Source organism: Aquarana catesbeiana, linkage group LG02, assembly GCF_042186555.1.
Source record: "Aquarana catesbeiana isolate 2022-GZ linkage group LG02, ASM4218655v1, whole genome shotgun sequence".
NCBI lineage: Eukaryota > Metazoa > Chordata > Amphibia > Anura > Ranidae > Aquarana > Aquarana catesbeiana.
This window is the reverse complement of record NC_133325.1, coordinates 77,296,646-77,311,804: the sequence shown is the minus strand read 5'-3', so window position 1 is coordinate 77,311,804 and position 15,159 is coordinate 77,296,646. Positions and strand designations below refer to the sequence as shown.

The following is a 15,159-nucleotide window of genomic DNA, read 5'->3' as shown; positions in this document are numbered from 1 at the left end:
GGCATAAAGTAAATAGGAAACATGATTCTAGAAAATACAGTATATAGTATACAAAAAAATACAAACAAAAAAATACAGATTTTACTGGTCAGACAATGAAAAGAGCTATGAGGAGGGCTTTTTTTCTCAGATAATTGGTGCAGGAACTCCGACCTTCACCCTTACTTTCTGATCCTTACCCGCCTCTGAGCACTGTTCCTTGGTTCCACCTCCTACCAACCTCCCAGCACCGCCCCTTTTAGAGAATACAGAACCAAGTATCATTTTTACTACTAAGTCATTTGCATGGAATTTGTTAATGATAACAAGAAAGACAGTAAAATAGATCCCCTACAGTGAGCAACAATAGACCCACCCCAGCAACAGTAGACCTCCCCCCCCCCAGCAATGATAGACCTCACCCTAGCAAAAATAGATCCCCCACACAACAATAGTTGACCCCCGCAAAAAATACTGCCCCAGCAACAATAGACCCCCCCAGCAGCAACAACAGATGTCCCAGCAGACTGCATCAATAGACCCTCCAAGAGCCATCAACAATAGAACTCTCTCTCAACAGTAGATGCCTCCCAGCAACAATTGACACAGAAACATAAGACCCCCCACTAGCAACAATAGACCTCAACACAAAAATAGATCCCCCAGCAGCAAGCATCAATAGACCCTCCAACACACCCCGGCAATCCTTGCAGGGCCGTCTTTAATATTGATTGGATCGGACCCTGGGCAAACATTTTCTTGGGCCCTCCCAAATCCACTTATTAACAATTTGCGGGCAGCGGGGGCTCAAGGGGCAGCTGCTTTGGGCCCCACAACAATGACTGGACTCAGGGCAGCTTCCCCTTTTGCCCTGCGTTAAAAATGGCCCTGAATCCTTGCCATTACATACATTCATTGCTGGAGGTGCCGGAACTGTGTCCCTCTGCGTTTCTGCTGAAAAAAAAGCCCTGGCTATCAGGATGTATAAAGTGCAGTAACCCACACTAACCAATTGGAGATCATCTCCTAATCTGCCTGCAAAAATCCAAAAGCAGATTGGTTTCTCTGTGTTACTGAAAGTCACACATCTCATTCAAACTGTGAGTAGATTTTGCTGTAGTTACTAAAAGTCGATGTACTTACTGACTGCAAGAATAAAATCCTTGTGTAATTTGTACGTCATGAGAGGTTCAGTTAGACATCTGTTGACACAAAAATCAAATTACATCAAAGACATACATTTCATGAAGAGCTTTCAGATTCAATATATCTCAGTGGGGCCGATTCATATTTATTAGAAAAAGCAGCATTTAAAGGAAGCCTTTCCTCTGCTAAAATCAAATGATGTGGCTGCCTAAACTCAATGCAGTCTTCCTCAGGTGTCTGCTCCCACCCTTCCCCTGTGTGTTCAGCACACTGGGAGCCCTGAAACTGGTGGCCATCATTTGATCAGTCAATGGTGAGTTGCAGGTGGTGAGAGGGAGCAGGCAAGCTCTTGACCTTTTTTTTGCAAAAGTTGAGATTTGTTCATTAGTACAGCCTGGATTTGTCCGGTTCACACCTGAATTGCACAGAAACATGGTCTGCGTTCCTGTGTGATTCAGTGTGGTGCACTGGATTGCACCAAAAGTAGTACAAGCACTACTTTTCTTGTTCAAAGGGATCAACATACAAGCTTCCGGAAGATATACAGCTTTGCCACAAAATGAGAAATACCTCCTCACATGGAGGATCATACCATATTAGATACAGCAATGGTTAGAGCATATCAGAGTGTCTTTTCTAAACCACCCAGGGGCTGAACAAAAGTTCTAACTTGTAATCATGTATATGATGCATTAAAGGATCAAGATTCATGCACTACTTTTCAAAAACGCACTGCAACGGATGGCATGGTACTGCGGTACTATACAATATAGTGCAGGCAAACACACTGCATTTGTGATCTGTGTTTGGGGTGTTGTTACAAATACATTGACACCCGCAGCAGATCGCACACCCAGTGCGTTTGGAACACACAGTGTATGGAACAGGCTGCAGTTGTATGCTCGTCTCCTCATGCACAATGCGGGGTTGATAGCCCTGCATTGCTTGTGATGACACCAAGGGACCACCCACAGCCCAGAATTTCAGAACAGTGCTGAGCCTTCTGGAATGAGGCATAGGATGGGTAATACATCTTATGCCAGCACCCCTATACTGTACAAGGATGTATGCCTTGCAGTGAGCAGGAAGCCCCACTGTAAGAGTGTATTTTGTCCCATTCCCGGAGTTCACCTTTACCATAGTCAGAATTTGCACAGGAATACTGAAATATTTTCGTAAAACAGCAGATACAATCAGGTTTACTTTTTAGAGAAACTAAAACTAAATACATTGCTCATCCTAGCTGGTATAATGTTATATCAGTAATGCCTGACATGCTAAAATCAAGTTTTCTATATAGTACATTCCCTTTATGAAGTGTTAGGAATTAGGTATACATGAAAGGGCACCGAAGAGAAAAGGTGATGAGAAAATGTGCAACTTTTTACAGTGTTATATCAAAGAAAGCTTCCCCAGCATACCATGAAGTGTGAATACTACTCAACTGAGCCAACTGTGAACGACTCTAAAGAGGATGCACACCTTCATGGATAGAGATAGGAAGGCCTGGAAAAATATGGAAAACCTGGGAAAAAAAACTTTTTTTTTCTGTTTTATTCAAAGCTGTTTGTTTTTTTCCAGAAAAAAAAGTGTGGAATGTGTTCTTTTACAATGATAAACAATACAACTATGACATGGTATTCAAATATAAAACATTAAGACCTTGATTAAAGATTTCTGAGATTTTATGTAAAGTCTTAATGTAAATTATTGTACATTCTCTCAGCTGAAGTCAAGGAAATCCTGGAATACAATTCAAGTAACACTGTACATGCAATTCCCAAACAAAAGAAATATAAATCTCTGCCACTAGGGGGCATTGCAGGGGTGTTGTGGAAAATTTTATATTAATGTATTGTCATAAGTCTCCCAGTGTCTGTTCAATCACAGCCCGCTCTAAAGAGCTGACTGGGGCAGACTGACAATGGCTGAGACCTGTTAGGTAGTGGAAAACTTCCTAGTGTTTGGAGAGAAGTGTTTGCGAAGAGAGGGCATGTCCGCCAGCAAAGGGCCCCTGTGCAATGCACAGAACGATCGTATGGTGGGGATGCGTTCATTATCGGTTTAGCTGTGATTTGCTCTTGTCACCCCTGGTATGCCTGATCAACATGTTTGGGGTGCCATGACGTACACCTGTAGATAATATCCCATGCACAAGGAACTTTAGTCATCGTCATTTAGTATATTGTATCATGTCCTGTAGTCATTGTTCATTGGTTGTTTTGTGTTCTGTTGCTAAATCCTTATATGGTCACTCACATCCTGTGAGGTCATATCCTGTGAGGCTGAGGTCATATCCTGTGAAGGGAGCGATTGGCTGTTGGGGCCAGGGCTTCCTGTTTGTGATTGTTTTTGTGGTCTTTTGAATAAAGGAGGTGGACTGAGAGCTGTAAGGGCAGTCTTGCTGAGATGGGAATGTAAGAAGGATGTGTTTTGTCTAGTTGTCTGGATGGGGCACACACCAGAGGATGGATACGATCAAAAGGTGAGATGCATTTATATCATTAGACAAAATTGTTATTATGATTAGAAACAGGAGATTTGGCTGTGTGCTTTGCGTACAACCAAATTTTGCTGACAGGGGAAAGGCTGCAGTTTAGTTTGCTTGTAGGCTCCATATTGTACCTCCTACAGTTGGGTGATTGTTGGGATACAGTAGATAATAGTTTCTGTCCTCTCAGGCTTTAAGGTAAGAGGGTAAATTTGTCTGACAAATTTGTTTATCTTTATAACCTTTAAATGATTCCTATTAATGTTCTCCACCATCACAGAATAATATTTCCCTATAATCTGCTCAGTAAATTGTTTGTTTCTTTTCCTCCTCTCAGTGAAATGGTGACACCAACATCTAGAGTTTGGAAACATTTCCACAGCACAATTTCTGCTGAGAACAAAGCTGCAATTTGCAAATACTATGAGAAGAAATACTATTTTCCAAATGCTACAAGGATGACAAAACATCCTGGCATGGCAGAGGTGCCCTAAAGACTCTAAAAATACTTTATGGAATGAAATGAAGAGGACCAGAGTGAAAGTGTGAGGAGCTTTTCATTCTAGAAACACTTTCTGCTGCTTCTGGATCATCACAAAGTGTTTCTTCACCAGCAGCTTCTTCAAGTAAGGAAGTGTTACAAACCACGGCCTTCCATAAATACACAATACCTTCATTTATAGAGAAAATGACACCTGCAAATCAGGAGAACATTTATCAAGCCCTTGCAAGAGCAATATATGCTTTTGGATCAGCATTGTCAATAACTGAAAATGCATATTGGCAGGAAGCTTTTACATTATTATGAGGGAAGGATGGTGGTTACCTGTTGAAATGTTCTTAACATTTACAGTCCTTGTTATTCCATTTGTAATACAAAATAAAGGTTTAAAAAGCAACAGCAACATTCCCAGTGTAACAAAACAACTTTCAATTTGTAAAACTACTCCACATTGATTTTTCCTAAATTTTTCCAGAATGGTTTCAAAATTTCCGGAAATCTCTATTCATGAATGCCACCGATGCATTATTTGATATGACTCTGTTTGCAGAAATCCCTGTGTCTGCAGATGACTTTTCAAGTAAGCAGAAAAAAATATGTACAAGCAGGTCTCAAGTGAGAATGAGATCTGACGTAAAGCATAAACATATTCTTTTGAATGTTCCATCATTCTACCCAACTGGAACTAATAGAGGGACACACATGGGTAGGATTCTAATTAGTAACAAAACTGAATTGAGAACTGATAAAGCCCAGCTTGTTCACTGTGATTGGCTGCCAGATTAAATGACCTATAAGGAAAGGCTTTACCTTTTATAGCTCTCCTCAACCAATCACAATTCACTGATCCTTTAAAGGAGAAGTCCAGCCTGAGCTATTTAGGCTGGGCTTCTCCTCTGGGTCAAAGGAGTGCAATTCGTTTTGCACTCCTGTGACCCTTTTCAGCAGAGATCGGTCTGAAGTCCGCTCTCCGCTGACGTCACTGCCATCTGCCGAGGCAGCGTGTCAGCCTGACTTCCAAGTCTGGATCCACCAGCTGCCTTAATTGATGGCAGTCTCAGAGTCTCAGCGAGCCGCTGAGATGGCCTCTCCCTGCCCCCCCCCCCCCAACAGCTCAGCGCTCCAATGAGCTTGGAGAAGCAGAGAGGAGAGACGCTGACTGACAGTCAGCAGCTCTCCTCTCAGGGATCTGTGAAAACCGAGCCATCGGCGGTGTTCAGTGGCTCGGTTCTCAGTGAAGAGGTGGCGGGGGACAGATGCAGCATCCACCTAGGTAAGTATGAATGAAAAAAACCCAAAAAACATACTTCTCTTATTAACAATAAACTGGAACGTAATTGCATTTGAAGTGTAGCAGCACAATGTATAATATACTATTATTGCTTATACATTAAACTGTAAAGCAAAAAATCTACAAGGAATTTACTCACCTGAGGTAGTTTTTCAGAGCGCTGGTTATCGTTTTATTGTCCCATAGCTCTAAATCAAGATCCATATCAGGAGGTGCTTTAGGAGCTTTAAAATTAAAACAAAATAATAAAAAAAATTTAGATTTATGGCTGGTGCTGTCAGTAAGTCTATTAAACCTGAAATATAAACCACAAACATGTTCCTAAATCGTACAAATCCTCCACAGGGATCTGTGAGTCCAGCCAAGTCTGACCTTCATCCTCCTGATGGCTGGCATAGAAAAAGTACATTGCGATGTTTAAAAACTTCTTAGTACATGCGGACAAAGATATACAGTAATATACCGATCAGCCAAAAATGTATGACCACTCACATGGGAATAACAGAAATAACACTGATTATCTCATTACAATGGTATCTGAAAGTTAGTGAAATATATTAAGCAGCAAGTAAACATGTTGTTCTTGAAGTTGATGTGTTGAAAGCATAAAAATGGGCATCACAGTTTGTTGTGTATGGGGCTACCAAGCCGCAGGCCGGTCAGGGTTCCCCTGCTGACCTGTGTCCACAGCCAAAAGCTAATACAATGGGCACGTGAGCAGCAGAACTTGGCCACGGAGCCATGAAAAAGGGAGGCCTGGTCTTATAAATCATTTTTTATGTTGTCATATGGATGGCCAGGTGTGTGTGTGTCACTTACAGTACCTGGGGAAAGGATGGTACTAGGATGCCATATGGGAAGAAGGCAAGCCGGCGGAGGCAGTGTGATGCTTTAGGCAATGTTCTGCTGGGAAACCTTGGGCCCTGCCATTGCAATTGTGGATGCTACTTCGACACACACAACCTACCTAAACATTGTTGATGAACAAGTACACCATTTCATGGAAACGGTATTCCCTGATGGCAGTGGCCTCTTTCAGCAGGATAATGCATCCTGCCACACTGCAAAAATGGTTTGAGAAACACAACAATAAGTTTGAGGTCAAGGTGTTGATTTGGCCTCCAAATTCTCAAGATCTCGATCCAATTGAGCATCTGTGGGATGTGCTGGAGAAACTTCATGGAGGCCCCACCTCGCAATTTACAGGACTTAAAGGATTTGCTACTGATGGCTTGGTACCAAATACCGCAGCATACCTTCAGAGGTTTAGTGGTGTCCATGCCTCCATTGGTCAGGGCTGTTTTGGCAGCAATAGGGGGACCTACTCAATATTAGGTGGGTGGTCATAAAGTTATGGCTGATCGGTGTACTTACAGTGCATACAGTGCCTTGCAAAAGTATTCACCCCTCTTGGTTTTTTACCTATTTTGTTACATTACAACCTTTAGTTCAATGCTTTTTTTAATCTGAATTATATGTGATGGATCAGAACACAATAGTCTAAGTTGGTGAAGTAAAATTAGAAAAATATATATATAAATCTATTTTGCAGAAGTAAAAAAATGATAATTGGCATGTGTGTATGTATTCACCCCCTTTGTTATGAAGCCCATAAAAAGCTCTGCTGCAGCCAATTACCTTCAGAAGTCACATAATTAGTGAAATGATGTCCACCTGTGTGCAATCTAAGTGTCACATGATCTGTCACTTTTTGAAAGGCCCCAGAGACTGCAACACCTAAGCAAGTGGCACTACTAACCGAACACTGCCATGAAGACCAAGGAACTCTCCAAATAAGTAAGGGACAATGTTGTTGAGAAGTACAAGTCAGGGTTGGGTTATAAAAAAATATCCAAATTTTTGATGATCCCTGGGAGCACCATTAAATCTATCATAACCAAATGGAAAGAACACGGCACAACAGCAAACCTGCCAAGAGACGGCCGCACACCAAAACTCACGGACCGGGCAAGGAGGGCATTAATCAGAGAGGCAGCACAGAGACCTAAGGTAACCCTGGAGGAGCTGCAGAGTTCCACAGCAGAGACTGGAGTATCTGTACATAGGACGACAATAAGCCGTACGCTCCATAGAGTTGGACTTTATGGCAGAGTGGCCAGAAGAAAGCCATTACTTTCAGCAAAAAACAAAATGGCACGTTTTGAGTTTGCGAAAAGGCTTGTGGGAGACTCCCAAAATGTATGGAGGAAGGTGCTCTGGTCTGGGACTAAAATTTAACTTTTTGTCCATCAAAGAAAACGCTATGTCTGGCACATACCCAACGAACACCATCCCCACAGTGAAACATGGTGGTGGCAGCATCATGCTGTGGGGATGTTTTTCAGCAGTCGGGACTGGGAAACTGGTCAGAGTTGAGGGAAAGATGGATGGTGCTAAATACAGGAATATTCTTGAGCAAAACCTGTACCACTCTGCGTGTGATTTGAGGCTAGGACGGAGGTTCACCTTCCAGCAGGACAATGACCCCAAACACACTGCTAAAGCAACATTTGAGTGGTTTAGGGGGAAACATGTAAATGTGTTGGAATGGCCTAGTCAAAGCCCAGACCTCAATCCAATAGAGAATGCAAGTGCTAACCATCCAACTTGAAGGAGCTGGAGCAGTTTTGCACTGAGGAATGGGCAAAAATCCCAGTGGTTAGATGTGGCAAGCTCATAGAGACTTATCCAAAGCCCCCAGGGAAAAGTATTGACTTTAGGGGGTCTTCAAAGTTGTGGGCATGTTCTGTAAATTAAATGATGCAAATCCTCAAACAATCCATGTTAATTCCAGGTTATGAGACACCAAAACACAAAAAATGCCAAGGGGGGTGAATACTTTTGCAAGGCACTGTATACACAGGCATATTACATAAATACTGTCTTTATTAAAATGTATCTGCTGAAAAAATGTATTCAATTTAAATTTTTTTTTTAAATGAAACAAAATAGTACATTAAAAATGTTTGTTAAAAATTAGAAATGAAACTAGCTGTTAATGGAGGTTTTACTACAGATGGCCCTTGGCTGTCCTGTAGAAGCCAATAAGATACAGGTTGTAAATAAGTTCTTCTGTTAAGTCAGGCTGGCCATGGACAATCAGATGTCTCCCTGAGAATGACAGGCAGGAGGACATCCCTAGTTCTGTAGAGCCAGAATCTGGCAGCGTTCCTGGTTCACATAAGTGTTCCAGAAGCAATACACAGATGTTTAAAATCTTTCTTCCCTCTTCTCAGTGACCAGAGAAAATAAATGGCACCCACAGCAACTCCAGTGTCACGGCCAGTGTCATTTAACCCACCACCTGTGGGATGGGGGTGCAGTGTTGAAGTACTTACATCAGCACCACTTCTCAGAGTATTAAAGACTGCCAACTGGTGCAGGAGAATGTAACATGACCTGCCAGAAGACAGCTGAATTTAAGGTATGTATCAGCTGAATTTAAGGTATTTAAGGGGAATTTCCCAAAAAAAGGGGGGAGTGGGGGAAGCGTAAGGATGCATCATTTTTAACAGAACTGTCCCTACAATCCAACATTTTTCCTTCATTTAATTTTTGTACTTATATAGCAGTGGCATATTACCACACAAGTCACTCTCCCTTGTAGGAGCTTACATTCAAAGGTCTCCACTACACTCACACACATATTAAGACTGGCAATACACTAGATGCCTCAATTTTTTAGATCAGCCAGTGGGTTGATAGGAAAAAAAGAAGAAGAGATTCCCCCATCCACACATGCGAGGTGGATGATGGAATCCTCCCTGCTGTGCCATTGTATTCTGACAGTGGGAATCCTCCGTTGTCAGTATAAACTGATCAGCGGCTGCAGTCGACTGCCTGCGGTCACTGATTGAAAAATGTTTTCCAACCGTCCTGTTCAACAGAAGTTGATTGTTATATCAAGTTCTGTTGGGCAGGAGTAGCCATAGATGGATTGAAATTTGGACAGCCTTTGCTGAACCGGCTGAATTCCGCTTCATCTATGGCCATTCCTGCTCCACCGAAGTCGGTATAACAATCAATTTCTGTTGAACAGGACTGTTGGAAAACTTTTTTTAAGCAGTGGCCGTAGGTTAAGGCCACTTCCTAACTCCCTACATTTACCATGTTGACCATTTAATCAGTCAAAAAAAGTACACAAGTGCAATCTGTTGCACACACAGGACATCAAAATCCAAAATGACCTAAACTGCAGTTATAAATATTGTGAATACTGGCAATTTACCTATATGGTAACAGCAAGTTCAAAGATCAAGAAAAGAAAACCTGTACTCTCCCTAAAACCTACCAATTAAGCAACTTCTCAAGCATCCTTTTGTTAGTGCTGCTGGACCCTTTTAATAGGACTTGGTACCCGATCAACCTATCACCGGGTCAGAGCACTGCCATATAGGGGAGCATACCCTATATGAGAAAGTCAGTATTTGTACAGGAGACTCTCTGGGCTCCTGCTGGACTAAAAAAAAAAAAAATGTCAGAAAAGTCACAAGATACCATTTGTCACCCCGTATGGCACCCAGAGCCATGGAGGGGGGCCCTTATACAAAAATTTGGTTTACATTTTCAATGACAGTCGCACATTTTTAAATTGCATGACACAACGTCATTCTGAGGTCTCACATACCCACACACACACAGTCATAGTGCTCTATGAGCCTCCAAAACTCATTTTTGAAAAAGGACACAATATACCAGTCCCAAGTTTTACAGATGATGGTTGGCAAAATATTACTTCCCAAGATACATTTCATAAAAGAAAGTATGTTTTTTTATTATACATTTTATATCATTATTTTTTTTAGTTACATTATATATCATTTTTAATATTGTTGTATATAACTTTTGTATAGAGGGGGGCTTGAGGCAATTGCTCCTTTTGCCCCTTATAAATCTGGCCCTGATGGCAACTATAATGTATACGGGAGGGGTGCTCAACTGAGAAGCTTCAGTAGGAATACATGTGCACTTAAAATATTAGATGTAATATTCATCAATCTGATTCCTGCATCACCCTTCATAATGCCCACCTTTTTCAGCATTACATTTAAAAGCGACTCTTGCTTCAAAAATTTTGAAGATGTTTTTGAATAGTCTATTCATAAAAGCCATGAATACAAAACCCATATCCTGCAAGAAGAGGCTTGTTCTGAGATATGACAATGTCAGCTTGCCCTGAATATTATTTTGTGCTTTTACAGCGTACATGAGTGCACCATTTTTATCTAATTAGATGTGTATAGTAGCCCCTTTGCTTCAGCTAGCCAAGTGTAACAATGTCAGGTATGTAGACCTTTTTTTTTTTTTTTTTTTTTACCCAAATGTCCTAAATAAAACACAGATTCATATTTTACTCTCATTCATAGTGAGATTATCTTCCAGTTTTCTTCAAGAAATGTTTCTTTTTTAAATATAACAGTTGTTCCATGGAAGCAAATGCATTGAGCAAAAGAATTACATTTATTTTTTATTTTTTTCTAGAGCTGATGAGAAATGGAAGAACCCCAACCCACTAGTAGTGTAGCTTAATAGTTCAATCCACCTAAAAAAAATGTTATTTCATCTCTGAACCTCTTATATTTCCAATGGTAAGAACTCTGCTGCTGTTATAAGAAGCAGGTGTGGATTCAGTGCAGCAGCAACCATCCATAACATGATAAAAGTTTTGTGTGAATTAAAGTGGTTGTAAAGCCTCAAGGTTTTTCACCATTAAGGTGAAAAACCTTCTGTGTTGCAGCTCCCCCCAGACCCCCCCCCCCTTTTCCTTATCTGAGGCCAATCTGATTCAGCGATGCACACGAGCTGTTACTCTCCTCATTGGACAGATTAATAGCAGTGGGGGGGGGGGCCTAGTCCCGCTGTCTGTGTCAATGGACACAACAGCGGAACTCGGGAGCAAGCCCGTACGGGTGCCCCCAGGAAAAGTGGCTTTCTGTGGGGGGCACACGATGAAGAGGGGGGGCCTGGAGCACTGGCGTGAGACCCCAGAAGAAGAGGATCGGGGCTGCTCTTTGCAAAACCAATTACTTAGTTACATAGTTAGTCAGGTTGAAAAAAGACACAAGTCCATCCAGTTCAACCATAAAAAAAAAATACAATCACATATACACAATGCTTGAACCACAGTTCATCCAGAGGAAGGCGAAAAACCCCAGCAAAGCATCATCCAATTTGCTGAAGCAGGGAAAAAAATTCCTTCCTGATCCCCCGAGAGGCAATCAGATTTTCCCCGGATCACTTTTACCTATAAATGTCAGTACCCAGTTATATTATGTATATTTAGGAAAGAATCCAGGACTTTTTTTAAAGCAATCTACTGAGCTTGCCAGATTTTCACAGCTCTAATGCCCCGTACACACGGTCGGATTTTCCGATGGAAAATGTCCGATCGGAGCGTGTTGTCGGAAATTCCGACCGTGTGTGGGCTCCATCGGACATTTTCCATCGGATTTTCCGACACACAAAGTTGGAGAGCAGGAGATAAAATTTTCCGACAACAAAATCTGTTGTCGGAAATTCCGATCGTGTGTACACAAATCCGACGGACAAAGTGGCACGCATGCTCAGAATAAATAAAGAGATGAAAGCTATTGGCCACTGCCCCGTTTATAGTCCCGACGTACATGTTTTACGTCACCGCGTTTAAAACGATCGGATTTTCCGACAACTTTGTGTGACCGTGTGTATGCAAGACAAGTTTGAGCCAACATCCGTCGGAAAAAATCCATGGATTTTGTTGTCGGAATGTCCGAACAAAGTCCGACCGTGTGTACGGGGCATTACTGTGAAGGAGCCTTTCTATATTTGGAGATTAAATCTTTTTTCCTCTAGATGTAAAGTGTGCCCCCTTGTCCTCTGTGATGACCTTAAAGTGAATAACTCAACACCAAGTTCACTATATGGACCACTTATGTATTTGTATGTTGATCATATCCCTCCTTAATCTCCTCTTCTCAAGAGGGAAAACATTCAGAAAGTTTACAACCCCTTTAAAGCTGAACTCCACAAAAATGTCCAGATACTACCTTGTGAACGTAGCAGTGCCATCATTACTGTGCTGCACATAGCCTGTGCAGAAGGCAGAGCTGTGGGAGAGGTCCAGCAGGCCCCACCCACCACAGGCTGCCTGAAAAAAAAAAATAGGAGGGGCAGAGACAAGGCCAGTCACCCCGCACAAGATGAGAGAGCAGCAGTGACCGGTCTTTACGACAGGAAGCTCCTTCACAGAGGCAAAGTCTTACCTTGGGCTCTCACCCTCCGCTCCCACTGTCACTTGTAAACACAGAAGCCCTCTCTGTTTACAAGGGACAGCTTTACTTTTAGCAGCTCCTGGATCTAACAGATCCCTGCACGTGCTCATGGCAGGGACAGATCTCCAGAATCTGAGAGGGAGAACCATCTCCCTGCAACGCGAGGCAAAGCCACCTACACAGGGAGGTACTAGAGTAGAATACATGGGTAGTAGAGAGAAATGCAAGGATTTTTTTTTAGGGGGGATTGGGAGGTTAGGGTTGCACACCATGCATAGTGCACCCCTAAACCCTGCACTCTGTACACAGAACACCCCTGAACCCTACACTCTGTACACAGCACACCCCTAAACACTGCACTCTGTAGACAGCACACCCCTAAACCCTGCACTCTGTACACAGCACACCCCTAAACCCTGCACTCTGTACACAGCACACCCCTAAACCCTGCACTCTGTACACAGCACACCCCTCAACCCTGCACTCTGTACACAGCACACCCCTGAACCATGCACTCTGTACACAGAACACCCCTGAACCATGCACTCTGTACACAGCACACCCTGAACTCTGCACTCTGTACACAGAACACCCCTGAACCCTACACTCTGTACACAGCACACCCCTAAACACTGCACTCTGTACACAGCACACCCCTAAACACTGCACTCTGTACACAGCACACCCCTAAACCCTGCACTCTGTACACAGCACACCCCTAAACCCTGCACTCTGTACACAGCACACACCTAAACCCTGCACTCTGTACACAGCACACTCCCCAACCCTGCACTCTGTACACAGCACACCCCTGAACCATGCACTCTGTACACAGAACACCCCTGAACCATGCACTCTGTACACAGAACACCCCTGAACCATGCACTCTGTACACAGCACAGCCCTAAACACTGCACTCTGTACACAGCACACCCCTAAAGCCTGCACTCTGTACACAGCACACCCCTAAACCCTGCACTCTGTACACAGCACACCCTGAACTCTGCACTCTGTACACAGCACACCCCTGAACCCTGTACTCTGTACACAGCACACCCTGAACTCTGTACTCTGTACACAGCACACCCCTGAACCCTGCATTCTGTACGTAACACACTCTTGAACTCTGCACGTAAAAAATGTATCTGTCTTTCTGCTTTGTAAAAGCAGCTGAATTGGGCTTATTTAACTGTGTACTATGTCCTTTACTTGTTTTATATTATGCAGGCTTGCTTTTTTATAATAAATAGGAAAGTTGAATCTATATCATTGCTATTATTTTGGGATGTGTGCCAGAAACATTTACATGTCATCTTATACCTAGAGTAAAAAAAAATACTTACAGAAAACTGTATTCATCAGCTTCTGAACCTTAGAGTTCACACCTCCAATTCTGTAGAGTCCCAAAATAGTGATACCTACAAATGAAGACATAAAACACGCAAATGCTATAAAAGTGCTAAAGAGCAAAGACTTTTTTTTGTTTTGCATACTCAAAGTCAATATTATGTTTTACCACCAGGACCGAACATAAAATTCATGCTTCCCTAGGTACACATAAAACAATTATTATTATACAGGATTTATATAGCGCCAACAGTTTGTGCAGCGCTTTACAATATGAGGGCAGACAGTACAGTTACAATACAATTCAATACAGGAGAAATCATTAGAGCTTATAACCTAGGAGGGAAGGCCAAGTGATATAAAGGGTAATAACTGCGGAGGATTAACTGATGGGGAAAATAAAAGTACAGTTATTAGATTTAGGTAGAATAGGCTTCTCTGACGAGAAGGATTTTCAGGGATTGTCTAAAAGCAAAGTAGGAGATAGGAGATAGTAGGAGATAGTCAGACAGATTGGAGTAGGGAGCTCCATAGGATAGGAGAAGCTTGGGAAAAGTCCTGGAGGCGAGTGGGCGGAGGTGACGAGTGAGCTAGAGAGCAGGAGTTCTTGGTAGGAACGAAGAGTGAGTTGGTATTTTGAGACTAGGTTAGTAATGTAGCTGGGGGCTGAGTTGTCTATGGTTTTGTAAGTTGTTAGTATTTTGAATTTAATTCATTGGGTGAGCGAAAGCCAATGGAGGGATTGACAGAGAGGGGTAGCAGTACCAAATAGGGGGTCGGGGGGGAGGCAGGCCGCCCGGGTGCCACACACTGGGGAGGTGTCAAGCCAGCACCCCCCTCCGCGACTGAAGCGGTGACAGCGGGGTGGGTTTAGGCAGTGGTGCGGTGACAGGGCAGGTTAGAGCAGGGAGAGGCGAGCTGCAAGTGGCGTTACAAGGGGGGTGCGGTTCGCACCCGGGTGACACCCGCCAGAGGGGTGACATTCCTCGGCAGGGCCCAGGGCAACACCACTGCACCAATGATCCCCTTCTCTCGCGGCCACGGGCTGTCTGAGCAGTGTGAAGCCGCCACCCCCTCCTCTCTGTTTATGTCTACACAGGAGGAGGGGGATGTATAGTAATAAGGGGACACTAATATTATATAGGTATAACAA

At 42.9% G+C, this 15,159-nt stretch overlaps 1 protein-coding gene across 2 annotated transcripts in view; it reads right to left on the bottom strand.

Moving 5' to 3' along the window:
* Nucleotides 1-15,159, bottom strand: part of ARHGAP42 (Rho GTPase activating protein 42) — a 525,190-nt gene that overhangs the window by 45,134 nt on the left and 464,897 nt on the right. For both annotated transcript variants that reach the window (XM_073613052.1, XM_073613053.1), the window contains 3 exons: nucleotides 14,003-14,077; nucleotides 5,549-5,633; nucleotides 1,123-1,181 (listed from right to left, as the gene is read on the bottom strand). In XM_073613052.1, the coding sequence (XP_073469153.1) occupies nucleotides 1,123-1,181; nucleotides 5,549-5,633; nucleotides 14,003-14,077 (219 nt within the window). The remainder of the gene's footprint in view (nucleotides 1-1,122; nucleotides 1,182-5,548; nucleotides 5,634-14,002; nucleotides 14,078-15,159) is intronic.